Raw genomic sequence first — 14,706 nt, forward strand, 5'->3', positions numbered from 1 at the left:
TCTCTGGACGGTAAACTGGCCCCTGCATCCCCTGCCACAGTTGAGCAGATTGTGTCTGTATTCCACGCTGCTTCCAAACAAAAGGCATGGGACCATTTCTCCAAAGCTCAACGCAAGAACCTGGACATGTGGCGCAAGCAAGCAGAGGTTGGTCTTTTACTTTTTCTACAATTATTCACATCTTCTAATCATCTGGTGAAGTGCAGTATAGTCTACATATTATTGTGTCCTTTATGTGAACATTATGTGAGCATCCCCATCTCTCCAGTATTCTGGATTCTAACTACTTTTTGTGGAATTCATGGTGTTGTCTTGGCAAGATGATTTGTGTTAAACAGTGTTAAAGTTAACACCAGCTTTAAAACTACACTCAGCATGATCCTAAAACGTATCTTAATATAAATGGAAAAAGGGAACCTTGTGGTATTCCTCTAGTAGTATCAAGGAACTGAGATGGTAGAACATCAACATTAAGTTCTAGCCTAAGAGGTCAAGTAAATGCTATCACTAGACTGAATGTTAGGCTACACCCAGGCTCTCTACTTAGTTCAGTCCCAGAGTGGGTGCTCCGGTCAGGTCCAGGTCCCGGCCACTCCAGCCCGGTGAGTGCTCAGTCTCACTGCCAGAAACAGGTAACTCACCCTTTAAGTCAACCACAGTGCCCTGGACTGGTCTCTGTGCAGAACACTTCATCACACATGTATACTCTCTATCTGTTATTACTGACTGTGCTTTCTTCCAATAGATGAACAAATAACCAACTTTCAGTTTTTGTTTGGTGTAAAATCGAGGTCATGCTCCATGTTGAGATGCACAGGTATTAACTAATGAAACCTGGCAAGATTTGTTCTCTGTATTTTGTTCATTACTTCCTATCCAACAACCGCTGCATTAATTACCTCAAACATGTTTTCCTCTTTAATGGAGGGTGCTCAAGTGTGGCGCTGCTGTCATTTTAGGGCCAAACGGGTAAGTTTGATCTGGGTACAAATCTCTGAGGGTGTTAGTGTGTAAAAAAGCAGATTTGGTATGTAATTAACTGCCTAATCTCTGTCTCATAGCAACACTGAAACAGTCACCATGGATCACAGGCTGGAGATGGTTTATCTTTCCTTTGGAGATCCTAGTGCAGGAGATAGATTACAAACTAGTGGAACACATTCATTATAAACTCTTCATGCAGTTTGCCTGTGAAAGTGTTTAGGCATTCTGTAAAGTGAGAAGAATTTGTATTTGTACAGTGTCATATGAATGTGTAACTGACGGTATAAATTGTAATGGGTTGGTAGCTGTGTGTTTGGGTGTGTGTACATCGTGATGGACTCACTCTGAGATATAGCAGGTATGTTTGGTATGTCTTGATCTCAGACTAGGGACTCTTCTGCTCTAAAGGTAGGTGTGAGTTGGTGTGTGTAGACTAGTGACGTCACTCCTCACTAAGAGAAAATTACAACTAAAGCCTAATTTATACCTTACGTACATACGCAAAGCTACTCAAAATGGCGGTCTTGCGGCAAGTTTGCAGACGTGTGCAGCCCTGCAATAACAAACAGGGCCGGTCAGCTCATTAGGCAAGATTAGGCGGCAGATTGACGAGCTGCATTTTCTGAGCTAAACTGACCAAGATGCACCAACAACAACACACAAAACCTTGTAATTCTGCCCCAAAACAATGACAATTTCTTACAACCAGTGGCATATGGGCTTTTTAGGTGAGCACTGATGCTGCCCTGTGATAAGCAGTGCCCACTTTGTCAAAGGCAGGGCAGCAAAATATGTTTGTCCATTTCCAACACTCCTCTCCAGGGTGCTGTTGGAGAAACGCATCGCTGCGGCACTCCACCAACGTTCTGTCAAAAAAAAACGATCTAACATAAATTGTGTAGCAGATATAGCCAGACTAAAACATGAGCCATTCACAATAATTAAAGCATAATGTCAAGAAAAAGTAGGCCATTACATCACTTTTTATCATTACCGCATATCAGAGCCATGAAAAATGAGGGAATGGACTTAAATGGGTGGTTTAGCCTACGCGTAAATGCGTGGACCAAACCAAATGGATGGAAGGGCATTCGTAAAGTCCCATTGGTAAAATCCGGCCGTCTTTTTTGTGGTGTTTTGCAAACGGTGGGCGTACCACATGGATGGGTATTTCTAACATTTTATTTCAGGCGACACTGTAGGTTACACCTCAGTAAGCACGGGCCGATGCCTTTTGGACCGGCCTTGATTTCCACGTCCACGGGATGTTGGTTTTTAGTTCTGTCCGGACCAAATCTGAATCAATCATAGATGTCTATGTTTGGTTCAGATTTGGTGTGGTACGGACCGGCCTTGATTTCAACTTCCACGGACATTGATTCTATAAATGACGTCTTTTCAACTTTCATTCAGAACCTAAAATTAACCTGATTTCAACGATCAGAAAATACGTATTTTCTACAGTCGAAAATCATCTCTGTGGTCAGCAGGACCAATCTGACTCTCAGACCTAAATATATTCTTTAGAGGAAAATTAGCACTCTCTTATTGACAGGGAGTTTATTTATAGGGGCCATTATTATAGAAGGACAGTCTCTAAATGCACAAAGACTGCTGAAACGTGTCACTGTGCTGTACTGTAATACAGGATAATAGTAGTACGGGTAATGCAGGGAAGCAACATATTTCCAACATTTCCCCCCAAATTTCTAGGTTTTCCAGAAATCCTGGTTATGAAGGTTTCCTGCTTATTACATCCTGATTCCAGAAATCTTCCAACTAGGATTTCTTGAAAACCTTGGCATTTTGCAACCCTACAGCAGTATCTTTCTTGATGGGTCTGTTCTGTATTCATCAGACAGGATGCACAGAACAGCAGGACTGAAAGACTGCAGGGGTTTCACTATCTGTCTGACGCACAATCACAACACCCATCTTCTACCATCCATCCTTTCATTTATCCATTTACCTGTTCCAATCCATCAATCCATCCATTTGGCCATCTAGCCATCAACCCAAGAACACATCTATCCATCTCAGGCTGCATCCCTCTGGTAAAAAGTAGTGCACTATATAGAGAATAGCATGCCATTTGGGTTGCAGTCAGTCTTTCTACTCATTGCACAGACACACTAACTTTTAATAAAATATATTTGTATTGGTTGCGTACACATTATGCCAACATTATCGCAGGTGCAGTGAAATGCTTATGGTTCTAGCTCCAACAGTGTAGTAATATCTAACAATACACACAAATCCCAAGAAGAAGATAATTAAGAAATATCAGAACGAGCAAAGCTTATAATGGTGTGTATGGACAGTATACAGTATGAATAGAAAAGGTGTGTACACAACCAAGAAATACCATAAACAATAGAATATTATAATGTATGCAATAGACCTCCGGGTACCTTCAGCTCCACTCCACTGTGATTAAGGAAATAGACCCTAACAATAGTCCTGGACTGGCTAGACACCAGGGGGAAAATATGGAATAACCTAGGGCTAACTAGAGAATGCAAACTCCATCTCCACTGTACACCAGGGGGATGATAGATTGGAAGTAGAACTAAATAATACAACGCCTATATTTTACAACCCAAGTTAATTCCATGAGGGCTTAATTCCTTCAACATCCTGTTATAATCCATTCTTCTCTTTTATCAGTTTTACTCCTTTAGGGCATTAGCTGGAGAGAGTAGGGACAACCTGTCATCCGACTGAATCCAGATGCTCTGTCTCTGTTTGTCTGTCTCTGTCTGTCTCTGTCTGTCTCTGTCTACTCCATTACAGACGAAGGTAAGAACCAGCATACATGCATGAAGGAGTTCAGCTCAATCTTGAACCTTCACCTAGTGTCCCCTACCAGTGTATCTAGACTCTGATGCTACCTTCACTGTTAGTGCTGCTGGCTGGTAGACACACCAAACAGTGAGTCTTGTCAGGTAGCAGTTAGCTGGATAGTCTAGTAGCTGCGACTCAGAGGCAGGATCAACAGGTCTAACAGCTGGCGATTATTATCTCACTGGGCAGATGGGTGTGCTGGTTTCTGACTACCTGTTTGACATCTTTGATTGGCCAGCAGCTCAACGTGTTATAGACACCAGACAGATGGTTGTTTACTTCAAGCTTTTTGTTTGTTGGTGTGAAATAATGATTCCCTCGCCCAGCATTGTGAAGGCATTTTGTGTGTGTGTGTGTAGGCAGAACACAGAGCTGGCTGTCTTTTGAATATACTCGCCTCATTAGCCGAGATCAGCACTGCCGAGCTAGCCGGCTAGACATACTGCTAGCTGAAATACACACTACTGTGGCTCCCATGTGCTCTCATCCACACACAGCAGGTCATGCCTCCTACTGAGCTAGAGGCTCCAGGGTGAAGTTTCCCCTAGGTACAGATCTACACTACATGACCAAAAGTATGTGGACACCCCTTGCAATCTCCATTGACAAACATTGACAGTAGAATGGCCTTACTGAAGAGCTCAGTGACTTTCCCGGATCTTCCCCGGTCAACTGTAAGTGCTGTTATTGTGAAGTGGAAACATCTAGGAGCAACAACAGCTCAGCCGCGAAGTGGTAGGCCACACAAGCTCACAGAACGGGGCCACTGAGTGATGACGTGCATAGCCCATAAAAATAGTCTGTCCCTGGTTGCAACACTCACTACAGAGTGCTTCCAGAGGCCGTTTGGAAATGTCAGCACAAGAACTGTTTGTCGGGAGCTTCATGAAATGGATTTCCATGGCCAAGCAGCCGCACACAAGCCTTAGATCACCATGCGCAATGCAAGTGGTGTAAAGATCGCTGCCATTGGACTCTGGAGCAGTGGAAACGAGTTATCTGGAGTGACAAATCACTCGTTACCATCTGGCAGTGCGACCGACAAATTTGGGTTTGCCAGGAGAACGCTACCTGTCCCAATGATTAGTTCCAACTGTAAAGTTTGGTCGAGGAGGAATAATGGTCTGGGACTGTTTTTCATGGTTCTGGCTAATTCTACAGTATACAGTGACATTCTAGATGATTCTGTGCTTCAAACTTTGGCAAAATCGGTGTGGAAGAACTTTATTGCCGTACACAGAGCCCTGACCTCAACCCCATCGAACACCTTTGGGATGAGTTTGGGATGAGGAACACCGACTGCGAGCCAGGCCTACTCAACCAACATCAGTGCCTGACCTCACTAATGGAATGGAAGCAAGTCCCCGCAGCAATGTTCCAACATCATGAAAAGCCTTCCCAGAAGAGTGGAGGCTGTTATAGCAGACCAACTCCTTCAACGAGATGCGCGACGAGCAGGTGTCCACATGCTTTTGCCCATGTAGTGTAGGATCTACTGTCTCATCAGTGTAGAGGCAGACTGCTGCTCTCTATCTACTGTCTCATCAGTGTAGAGGCAGACTGCTGCTCTATATCTACTGTCTCATCAGTGTAGAGACAGACTGCTGCTCTCTATCTACTGTCTCATCAGTGTAGAGGCAGACAGCTGCTCTCTATCTACTGTCTCATCAGTGTAGAGGCAGACTGCTGCTCCATATCTACTGTCTCATCAGTGTAGAGGCAGACTGCTGCTCTCTATCTACTGTCTCATCAGTGTAGAGGCAGACAGCTGCTCTCTATCTACTGTCTCATCAGTGTAGAGGCAGACTGCTGCTCCATATCTACTGTCTCATCATTGTAGAGGCAGACTGCTGCTCTATATCTACTGTCTCATCATTGTAGAGACAGACTGCTGCTCTCTATCTACTGTCTCATCAGTGTAGAGGCAGACTGCTGCTCTATATCTACTGTATCATCAGTGTAGAGGCAGACTGCTGCTCTCTATCTACTGTCATCAGTGTAGAGGCAGACTGCTGCTCTCTATCTACTGTCATCAGTGTAGAGGCAGACTGCTGCTCTCTATCTACTGTCATCAGTGTAGAGGCAGACTGCTGCTCTATCTACTGTCTCATCAGTGTAGAGGCAGACTGCTGCTCTATCTACTGTCTCATCAGTGTAGAGGCAGACTGCTGCTCTCTATCTACTGTCTCATCAGTGTAGAGGCAGACTGCTGCTCTCTATCTACTGTCTCATCAGTGTAGAGGCAGACTGCTGCTCTCTATCTACTGTCTCATCAGTGTAGAGGCAGACAGCTGCTCTCTATCTACTGTCTCATCATTGTAGAGGCAGACTGCTGCTCTATATCTACTGTCTCATCATTGTAGAGGCAGACTGCTGCTCTATATCTACTGTCTCATCAGTGTAGAGGCAGACTGCTGCTCTATATCTACTGTCTCATCAGTGTAGAGGCAGACTGCTGCTCTCTATCTACTGTCTCATCAGTGTAGAGGCAGACTGCTGCTCTCTATCTACTGTCGCATCAGTGTAGAGACAGACTGCTGCTCTCTATCGACTGTCTCATCAGTGTAGAGGCAGACTGCTGCTCTCTATCTACTGTCTCATCAGTGTAGAGACAGACTGCTGCTCTCTATCTACTGTCTCGTCAGTGTAGAGACAGACTGCTGCTCTCTATCTACTGTCGCATCAGTGTAGAGGCAGACTGCTGCTCTCTATCTACCGTCTCATCAGTGTTGAGGCAGACTGCTGCTCTCTATCTACCGTCTCATCAGTGTAGAGACAGACTGCTGCTCTCTATCTACCGTCTCATCAGTGTAGAGACAGACTGCTGCTCTATATCTACTGTCTCATCATTGTAGAGACAGACAGCTCTCTATCTACTGTCTCATCAGTGTAGAGGCAGACTGCTGCTCTCTATCTACTGTCATCAGTGTAGAGGCAGACTGCTGCTCTCTATCTACTGTCATCAGTGTAGAGGCAGACTGCTGCTCTCTATCTACTGTCATCAGTGTAGAGGCAGACTGCTGCTCTCTATCTACTGTCATCAGTGTAGAGGCAGACTGCTGCTCTCTATCTACTGTCATCAGTGTTGAGGCAGACTGCTGCTCTCTATCTACTGTCATTAGTGCACCAGAGGGAGATATCAGTCCTGCTGTGAATCACTCTGGGTAGAAGCTGCCCTTAGGGACAGGTCTAGGATCAGCATTTCTTCCATAGGTGTGCGTGTGTGCATACGCGACAGTGTAAAGCGTACTCCAGCCAGGCTACCCAGGAGGATTGTGTTCAGTATGAACATCCAGTGATAATCCTGTTTTGTTGTTTCCCTCCAGGAGATCAGAAACATGCAAAATGAAGAGCTGATGGGGATCAGACGAGAGGAGGAGATGGAGATGTCTGACGATGACATGGAGGATACACACGATCCTGACGACTCAGGTACACACACACACACTACACACATACCATGCACACACACACTACACACATACCACACTACACACATACCACACTACACACACACACACACACACACACACACACACACACTACACACATACCATGCACACACACACTACACACATACCACACACACACACACACTACACACCTACCATGCACACACAACACACATATCACACACACACTACACACATACCACAAACACACACACACGACAGAAAGGAATCTGACAACTATTGGTATATGGCTGGTGTCTTTTCTCCTTTATTGTAGAATAGACCTGTAGCTCAGCCTTCTCTGTGTTGCTAATGAGGTGTTTTGTGAGTTCCTCTCCAGCCTCAGTGTGAATGGAGCCGTAACATTAGAGAGGAAACAGTCGCCAGCTCATTCACTCTCTAAATTGCCAAATTAAGCTGGAGAGGAGACTGTGTAACGGCCATCTCCAGATTGTCTGTGGCTGTGTGTGTTTGTGAGAGTAAGAAAGCGAGTGGGTGCACGCGGCTGGTAGACACTCAGTCACAGCTGGAACTAAGTGTTTATGGTTCTGTCTGTTGGCATGGTGCGGGTGTAATTAGCTGGTAGAGACACTGAGCTGGCTACTACAGAAGAAATGTCTTCACTGCCATTTTTTTCCCTAAACTATAGATTTAAGAAGAAAGTTAAGCAAAGTTGCTATTCCTCAAAGTTATTTGTAAATGTTCTTGAAATGTTTCTACTTATGCAAAAAGTTGAGAAATTAGATTCTTGAAAATTAATTTATTGGAAAGTTTCTTAATTCCAATATGGCTAAACCCTTGTCTTAAACTCAGGGCTGTGTGTGTGTGTGTGTGTGTGTGTGTGTGTGTGTGTGTGTGTGTGTGTGTGTGTGTGTGTGTGTGTGTGTGTGTGTGTGTGTGTGTGTGTGTGTGTGTGTGTGTGTGTGTGTGTGTGTGTGTCAGCTCCTTCAGCTAATTCAGTGCTGTTCTGGGCACCAGTGAATTGTGTGTCAGCTCCTTCAGCTAATTCAGTGCTGTTCTGGGCACCAGTGAATTACCATTAAGGTCGTCTTTACGCAGAACATCCTGTTTATGTCTGCTGAGCCAACAGAGCTACTGATGTAAAACAGATTGAAACAGACCATAATATTCACCTGGACATTCAGATGACCCTCTGCTTCTCTCTTAAGCAGTTAATGAGAGAAGGGAATGGAAGCCAAGAGAGCGGGGCTAACTGCTACAATCAGGTCTCCTTTTCAAGTGTGTCGTTTACTTTCTGCTTTTGAATTGTTGTGGTCTCTGCCGGTTAAGACCGCCTCCCTAATTTCTATGCAGATATATGCAAATGTAATCATCAGCCAAGCAGGTTTTGATTTCCACCTTTTCATGTGTGACCTTTCTTATTAGAAAACACTAACGATCAATCGTTGTCCGTAGGCTGTCACAATGTTATAAAGGAATGCTGTGGAGAAGGGCACAGGATGTGGCAAGGAGACGGGTGTTGATGTGACACCCCATCATATTTACAGTCTCAGTCACACCTGCTATGGCTTCCTGTAATGCAGGAGCACAGGGGGAGGGCTTGTTTACACCTCCTCCAATCCTGTTTAAGAAGCCTAGTCTCTGTGCTCTCAATCATAGACAGGTGGTCTGTTTAACCTATCGGCAGGCTTGAAGAGGAACACCTGTATTCTGGGGTGGTGCTTCTACATTAATACAGTGCAGAGTGGGAATGGGTTGGTGCTTCTACACTAATACAGTGCAGAGTGGGAATGGGTTGGTGCTTCTACACTAATACAGTGCAGAGTGGGTTGGTGCTTCTACATTAATACAGTGCAAAGTGGGAATGGGTTGGTGCTTCTACACTAATACAGTGCAGAGTGGGAATGGGTTGGTGCTTCTACACTAATACAGTGCAGAGTGGGAATGGGTTGGTGCTTCTACACTAATACAGTGCAGAGTGGGAATGGGTTGGTGCTTCTACACTAATACAGTGCAGAGTGGGTTGGTGCTTCTACATTAATACAGTGCAAAGTGGGAATGGGTTGGTGCTTCTATACTAATACAGTGCATAGTGGGAATGGGTTGGTGCGTCTACATTAATACAGTGCAGAGTGGGAATGGGTTGGTGCGTCTACATTAATACAGTGCAGAGTGGGAATGGGTTGGTGCTTCTACATTAATACAGTGCAGAGTGGGAATGGGTTGGTGCTTCTACATTAATACAGTGCAGAGTGGGAATGGGTTGGTGCTTCTACATTAATACAGTGCAAAGTGGGAATGGGTTGGTGCTTCTATACTAATACAGTGCAGAGTGGGAATGGGTTGGTGCTTCTACATTAATACAGTGCAGAGTGGGAATGGGTTGGTGCTTCTACATTAATACAGTGCAGAGTGGGAATGGGTTGGTGCTTCTGTACTAATACAGTGCAGAGTGGGAATGGGTTGGTGCTTCTACATTTACAGTGCAGAGTGGGAATGGGTTGGTGCTTCTACACTAATACAGTGCAAAGTGAGAATGGGTTGGTGCTTCTCTCCTGTCAGCAGCCTTGTGCTGAGGTGCTGGGGGTCGATACTAAAGCCTGTCACGTTGTGGAAGGGGAATTGGTCGAATACCCCAGACAGCAACTTGATGAGGCTCCCTGATCAATACACACCTCCTTGCCTGCTGGCTCTCTCTCACGCGCGCGCACGCACACACACACACACACACACACACACACACACACACACACACACACACACACACACACAGCAGGTCCATGACTCAGAGGTCTCTCTCTCAGCTTAAACAGACAGATAATGCCGGATTCAAAGCAGGCAGCTGGAGTCTGTGTGTTGAGTTAAACACGCACACACACATACACACACACACACACCCTATGCTGGTTCTCCCTCCCTCACACACTCACTCTCAGGTCTTATCTCCCCAGCTCAGCCTCTCAAACACACTCTCTCATTACATCACACACATCCCCCTCCGACAGCTGTAAAGAACAGACTCTCCTATCAAAGGAACAGGGGAAGAGTAGTTCTCATCATACTGTCTCCTGTCTGTTCAATAGGACAGGTTAGGATTTAATGAGTAGTTCTCATCATACTGTCTCCTGTCTGTTCAATTGGACAGGTTAGGATTTAATGAGCAGTTCTCATCATACTGTCTCCTGTCTGTTCAATTGGACAGGTTAGGATTTAATGAGCAGTTCTCATCATACTGTCTCCTGTCTGTTCAATAGGACAGGTTAGGATTTAATGAGCAGTTCTCATCATACTGTCTCCTGTCTGTTCAATTGGACAGGTTAGGATTTAATGAGCAGTTTTCAGCACACTGTCTCATGTCTGTTCAATAGGACAGGTTAGGATTTAATGAGCAGTTTTCAGCACACTGTCTCATGTCTGTTCAATAGGACAGGTTAGGATTTAATGAGCAGTTCTCATCATACTGTCTCCTGTCTGTTCAATTGGACAGGTTAGGATTTAATGAGCAGTTTTCAGCACACTGTCTCATGTCTGTTCAATAGGACAGGTTAGGATTTAATGAGCAGTTTTCAGCACACTGTCTCATGTCTGTTCAATAGGACAGGTTAGGATTTAATGAGCAGTTTTCATCACACTGTCTCCTGTCTGTTCAATTGGACAGGTTAGGATTTAATGAGCAGTTTTCATCACACTGTCTCCTGTCTGTTCAATAGGACAGGTTAGGATTTAATGAGCAGTTTTCATCACACTGTCTCATGTCTGTTCAATAGGACAGGTTAGGATTTAATGAGCAGTTTTCATCACACTGTCTCCTGTCTGTTCAATAGGACAGGTTAGGATTTAATGAGCAGTTCTCATCATACTGTCTCCTGTCTGCTCAATAGGACAGGTTAGGATTTAATGAGCAGTTCTCATCATACTGTCTCCTGTCTGTTCAATAGGACAGGTTAGGATTTAATGAGTAGTTCTCATCACACTGTCTCCTGTCTGTTCAATAGGACAGGTTAGGATTTAATTAGCAGTTTTCATCACACTGTCTCCTGTCTGCTCAATTGGACAGGTTAGGATTTAATGAGCAGTTCTCATCATACTGTCTCCTGTCTGCTCAATAGGACAGGTTAGGATTTAATGAGCAGTTCTCATCATACTGTCTCCTGTCTGTTCAATAGGACAGGTTAGGATTTAATGAGTAGTTCTCATCACACTGTCTCCTGTCTGTTCAATAGGACAGGTTAGGATTTAATTAGCAGTTTTCATCACACTGTCTCCTGTCTGCTCAATTGGACAGGTTAGGATTTAATGAGCAGTTCTCATCACACTGTTTCATGTCTGTTCAATAGGACAGGTTAGGATTTAATGAGCAGTTTTCATCACACTGTTTCCTGTCTGTTCAATAGGACAGTTTAGGATTTAATGAGCAGTTTATCACACTGTCTCATGTCTGTTCAATAGGACAGGTTAGGATTTAATGAGCAGTTTTCATCACACTGTCTCCTGTCTGTTCAATAGGACAGGTTAGGATTTAATGAGCAGTTTTCATCACACTGTCTCATGTCTGTTCAATAGGACAGGTTAGGATTTAATGAGCAGTTTTCATCACACTGTCTCATGTATGCTCAATAGGACAGGTTAGGATTTAATGAGTAGTTCTCATCACACTGTCTCTCCTCTCTGTTCAATGGGACAGGTTAGGATTTCATAGCCTCTCCAGTATAGTTACAGTATGTCCTCATATCACCAGTACAGACATTTGAAGGCTGTCTATACAGTACAATGTTATGATAGTTGTGATGTTCTATGTCGTGTGTGTCTGTGTTCGTGTCTGTGTGTGTAGGCCCTGTGGCCCAGGTGGAGGCCCTAAAGGAAGAGAATGACTCTCTGCGCTGTCAGCTGGACGCCTACAGGAACGAGGTGGAGCTGTTGAAGCAGGAGCAGGGCAGAAACCAAGAACACACACCTCCACAACACAGTGAAGAGGACACCATCAGGCAGCAACAACTAACCTTTCTACAGCAGGCACTACAGGGAATGCAGAAGGTACTACTTCTACCAGACATACCCACTGTAGTTAACTTCTTGCAGCAGTTCCTACTTTGGATTTATTTTAATCAATTCCACAGGAATTTTTCATTTCCTGGTTCCATACAGATATTAAACCCCTGCAGATTCTGGCTGGTGAGACTCATAATCCATTGGTTTGGCTTCCTGGGGTGACCAGTCGTATTGAGGAAAAGTGACTTTTAATAGAGGTGGATAGAGAACTGCCCTCCCAACCTCACACACACATACGCACACAACACTGAGAAAGAGGAGTAGGGATAGAGAGAGGTGTAAAGAGAGAGAGCAAGAGGGGTGCACTCTGAGAGTAGGATGGATAGAGAGATATAAAGAACAATTAAAAGACTTGACAGGAAGAGAGTCATTCTAGAATCTGATCAGTCTGCTGACCTAGATGCTGTACACAAAGTAATACCAGCTGGAGGGGTTTTCTAATAAAATATCCCCCTCAGAGATAAACTGTTGGTTAAACAACCCTCAGGCAGGAAATCTGTTGCTTCCATCACCTGCTGGGTCATCAAATATCCTCAAGTAGTCAACGGTAATGCTCATATGAATAGATCCTGTCTTAAGGATTAGTTAGCATCTGTAGCTAACTGTGCCCCTCTCCAGGCCCTGAAATAAACATCTGCTACCTGCCAAATGACGGTAGATTTTGACATTGGTGGGTAAGATGTGTATTTCACCAACCACGTTAGCAGGTGGTCACGGCCCCACCGTGGAGGCATTTTACTCTCATTTGTGAATAAAAATAGTCCAGTATGAAAAATAGTCCATTTATAATAAAATAAATGCTGCAGTAGCTGTTTACAAAGTATTTCCGCTGGTAAATGAATTGCACAAGTCAAAGAACTACAAATCCTATATAGCCTATTCCACCTCTAAGGGGCAGGGGAACATTTTGGTAAAAAAGGTCTCACAAAATGTAATTATTCAATATACCACATTAGCTCTTACTAGTAATACATTTGTTTTAAAAACATTACAAACATCGTCATCTGTTTTTTTTTGTATTTTGTTGGTGTAATTTTTGCAGCCAAAATATATTTTCAGATTTGTAAAAAATCTGAGTTGCTGATAGGTTTTTGTATCTCCCTGCCTCAGTGGCTGGTGGACCAAAAAGTAAATTTTAGGCCCCTCTCTGTAGCAGATGCTTAAGGGTTAGTTAGCATCTGTGGCTAACTTTGCCAGGTTTGTGGTAAAGCTAAGCGTTAGTTTGCATTTGGGGCTATCTGTCTTCTCTCTAAAGATTAGTTCAAATCTGTAGTTGCCTCCCGAGTGGCTTAACGGTCTAAGACACTGCATCGCAGTGCTAGAGACGTCACTACAGACCTTAGTTCAATCCCAAGCTGTGCCGCAGCCAGCCGCGACTGTGCCACAGCCGGCCGCGATTGTGTGCCGCCATGAGGCGGTTAGGGGAGGGTTTGACCGGCCGGGATGTCCTCGTCCCATCGCGCTCCAGCGACTCCTTGTGGAGGATCAGGCGCATGCACGCTGACTTTGGTTGCCAGCTGTACGGTGTTTCCTCCGGCACATTGGTGCGGCTGGCTTCTGGGTTAAGCAAGCAGTGTGTCAAGAAGCAGTGCTCACCTCTCCCGAGTCCGTACGGGAGTTGCAGCGATGGGACAAGACTGTAACTACCAATTGGCTGTCACGAAAAATAATATCTGTAGTTAACTTTGCCGCCTCTGTATCAGAAGCTTAAAAGGATACTTTGTGATTTTGGTAATGAGGCCCTTTATCTACTTCCCCAGAGTCAGATGAACTCATGTATCCTTGAAGTATCCCTTTAAAGGTTAGTTAGCGTACTGTATTTGGCTCACTGTATGTACTCTGTGTTTACAGCAACTGCTGAAGATGCGTGAAGAAATGAAACAGAGGGAGGCAGAGTTGGAGAAGAGTGTGGAGGACAAACAGCAGCTGGAGAGCCAAGTACAGAGCCTCAAGGAAGGACTGGAGAGTCTGAAGAAAACACGCCCACCACAGGTCAGTAACACACACAAAACATACCCTTTACAGGCCCTAACACACTCATAGTGCAAACTTTAAAGAACACTTTACAGCTTGGCTAATTTGAAAGGCGCCTGTGGTTTGAAATGGAATTACCATACCAGAATTGCTATTTATTTAGTTGAATTCCAAAATGGTATTACATTTCTGCAATATCAACTCACAAGGGTAAAGAAGTGTCCCCACTAGACATTGATTTCAAACATTTACTTTAGAATCCCATAGAGCGAGAGGTCGAATAGAATGTTCTATATAGAGAGAGACAGGTCATTTTAGTATGCCATACAGAGCATTCAGAAAGTATTCAGAGCCCTTTTAATTTTTCCACATTTTGTTACATTACAGCCTTATTCTAATGATCAATTTAATCAAATGTACACAATACTCCATAATGACAAAG

At 44.3% G+C, this 14,706-nt stretch overlaps 1 protein-coding gene across 4 annotated transcripts in view; it reads left to right on the plus strand.

Annotated features, from left to right (window-relative positions):
• Positions 1 to 14,706, plus strand: part of LOC129858186 (ecto-NOX disulfide-thiol exchanger 2-like) — a 321,149-nt gene that overhangs the window by 291,164 nt on the left and 15,279 nt on the right. For all 4 annotated transcript variants that reach the window (XM_055927213.1, XM_055927216.1, XM_055927214.1 and 1 more), the window contains 4 exons: positions 41 to 147; positions 7,155 to 7,260; positions 12,073 to 12,275; positions 14,142 to 14,282. In XM_055927213.1, the coding sequence (XP_055783188.1) occupies positions 41 to 147; positions 7,155 to 7,260; positions 12,073 to 12,275; positions 14,142 to 14,282 (557 nt within the window). The remainder of the gene's footprint in view (positions 1 to 40; positions 148 to 7,154; positions 7,261 to 12,072; positions 12,276 to 14,141; positions 14,283 to 14,706) is intronic.

This window comes from Salvelinus fontinalis, chromosome 6 (genome assembly GCF_029448725.1).
Source record: "Salvelinus fontinalis isolate EN_2023a chromosome 6, ASM2944872v1, whole genome shotgun sequence".
NCBI classification, from domain to species: Eukaryota; Metazoa; Chordata; class Actinopteri; order Salmoniformes; family Salmonidae; genus Salvelinus; species Salvelinus fontinalis.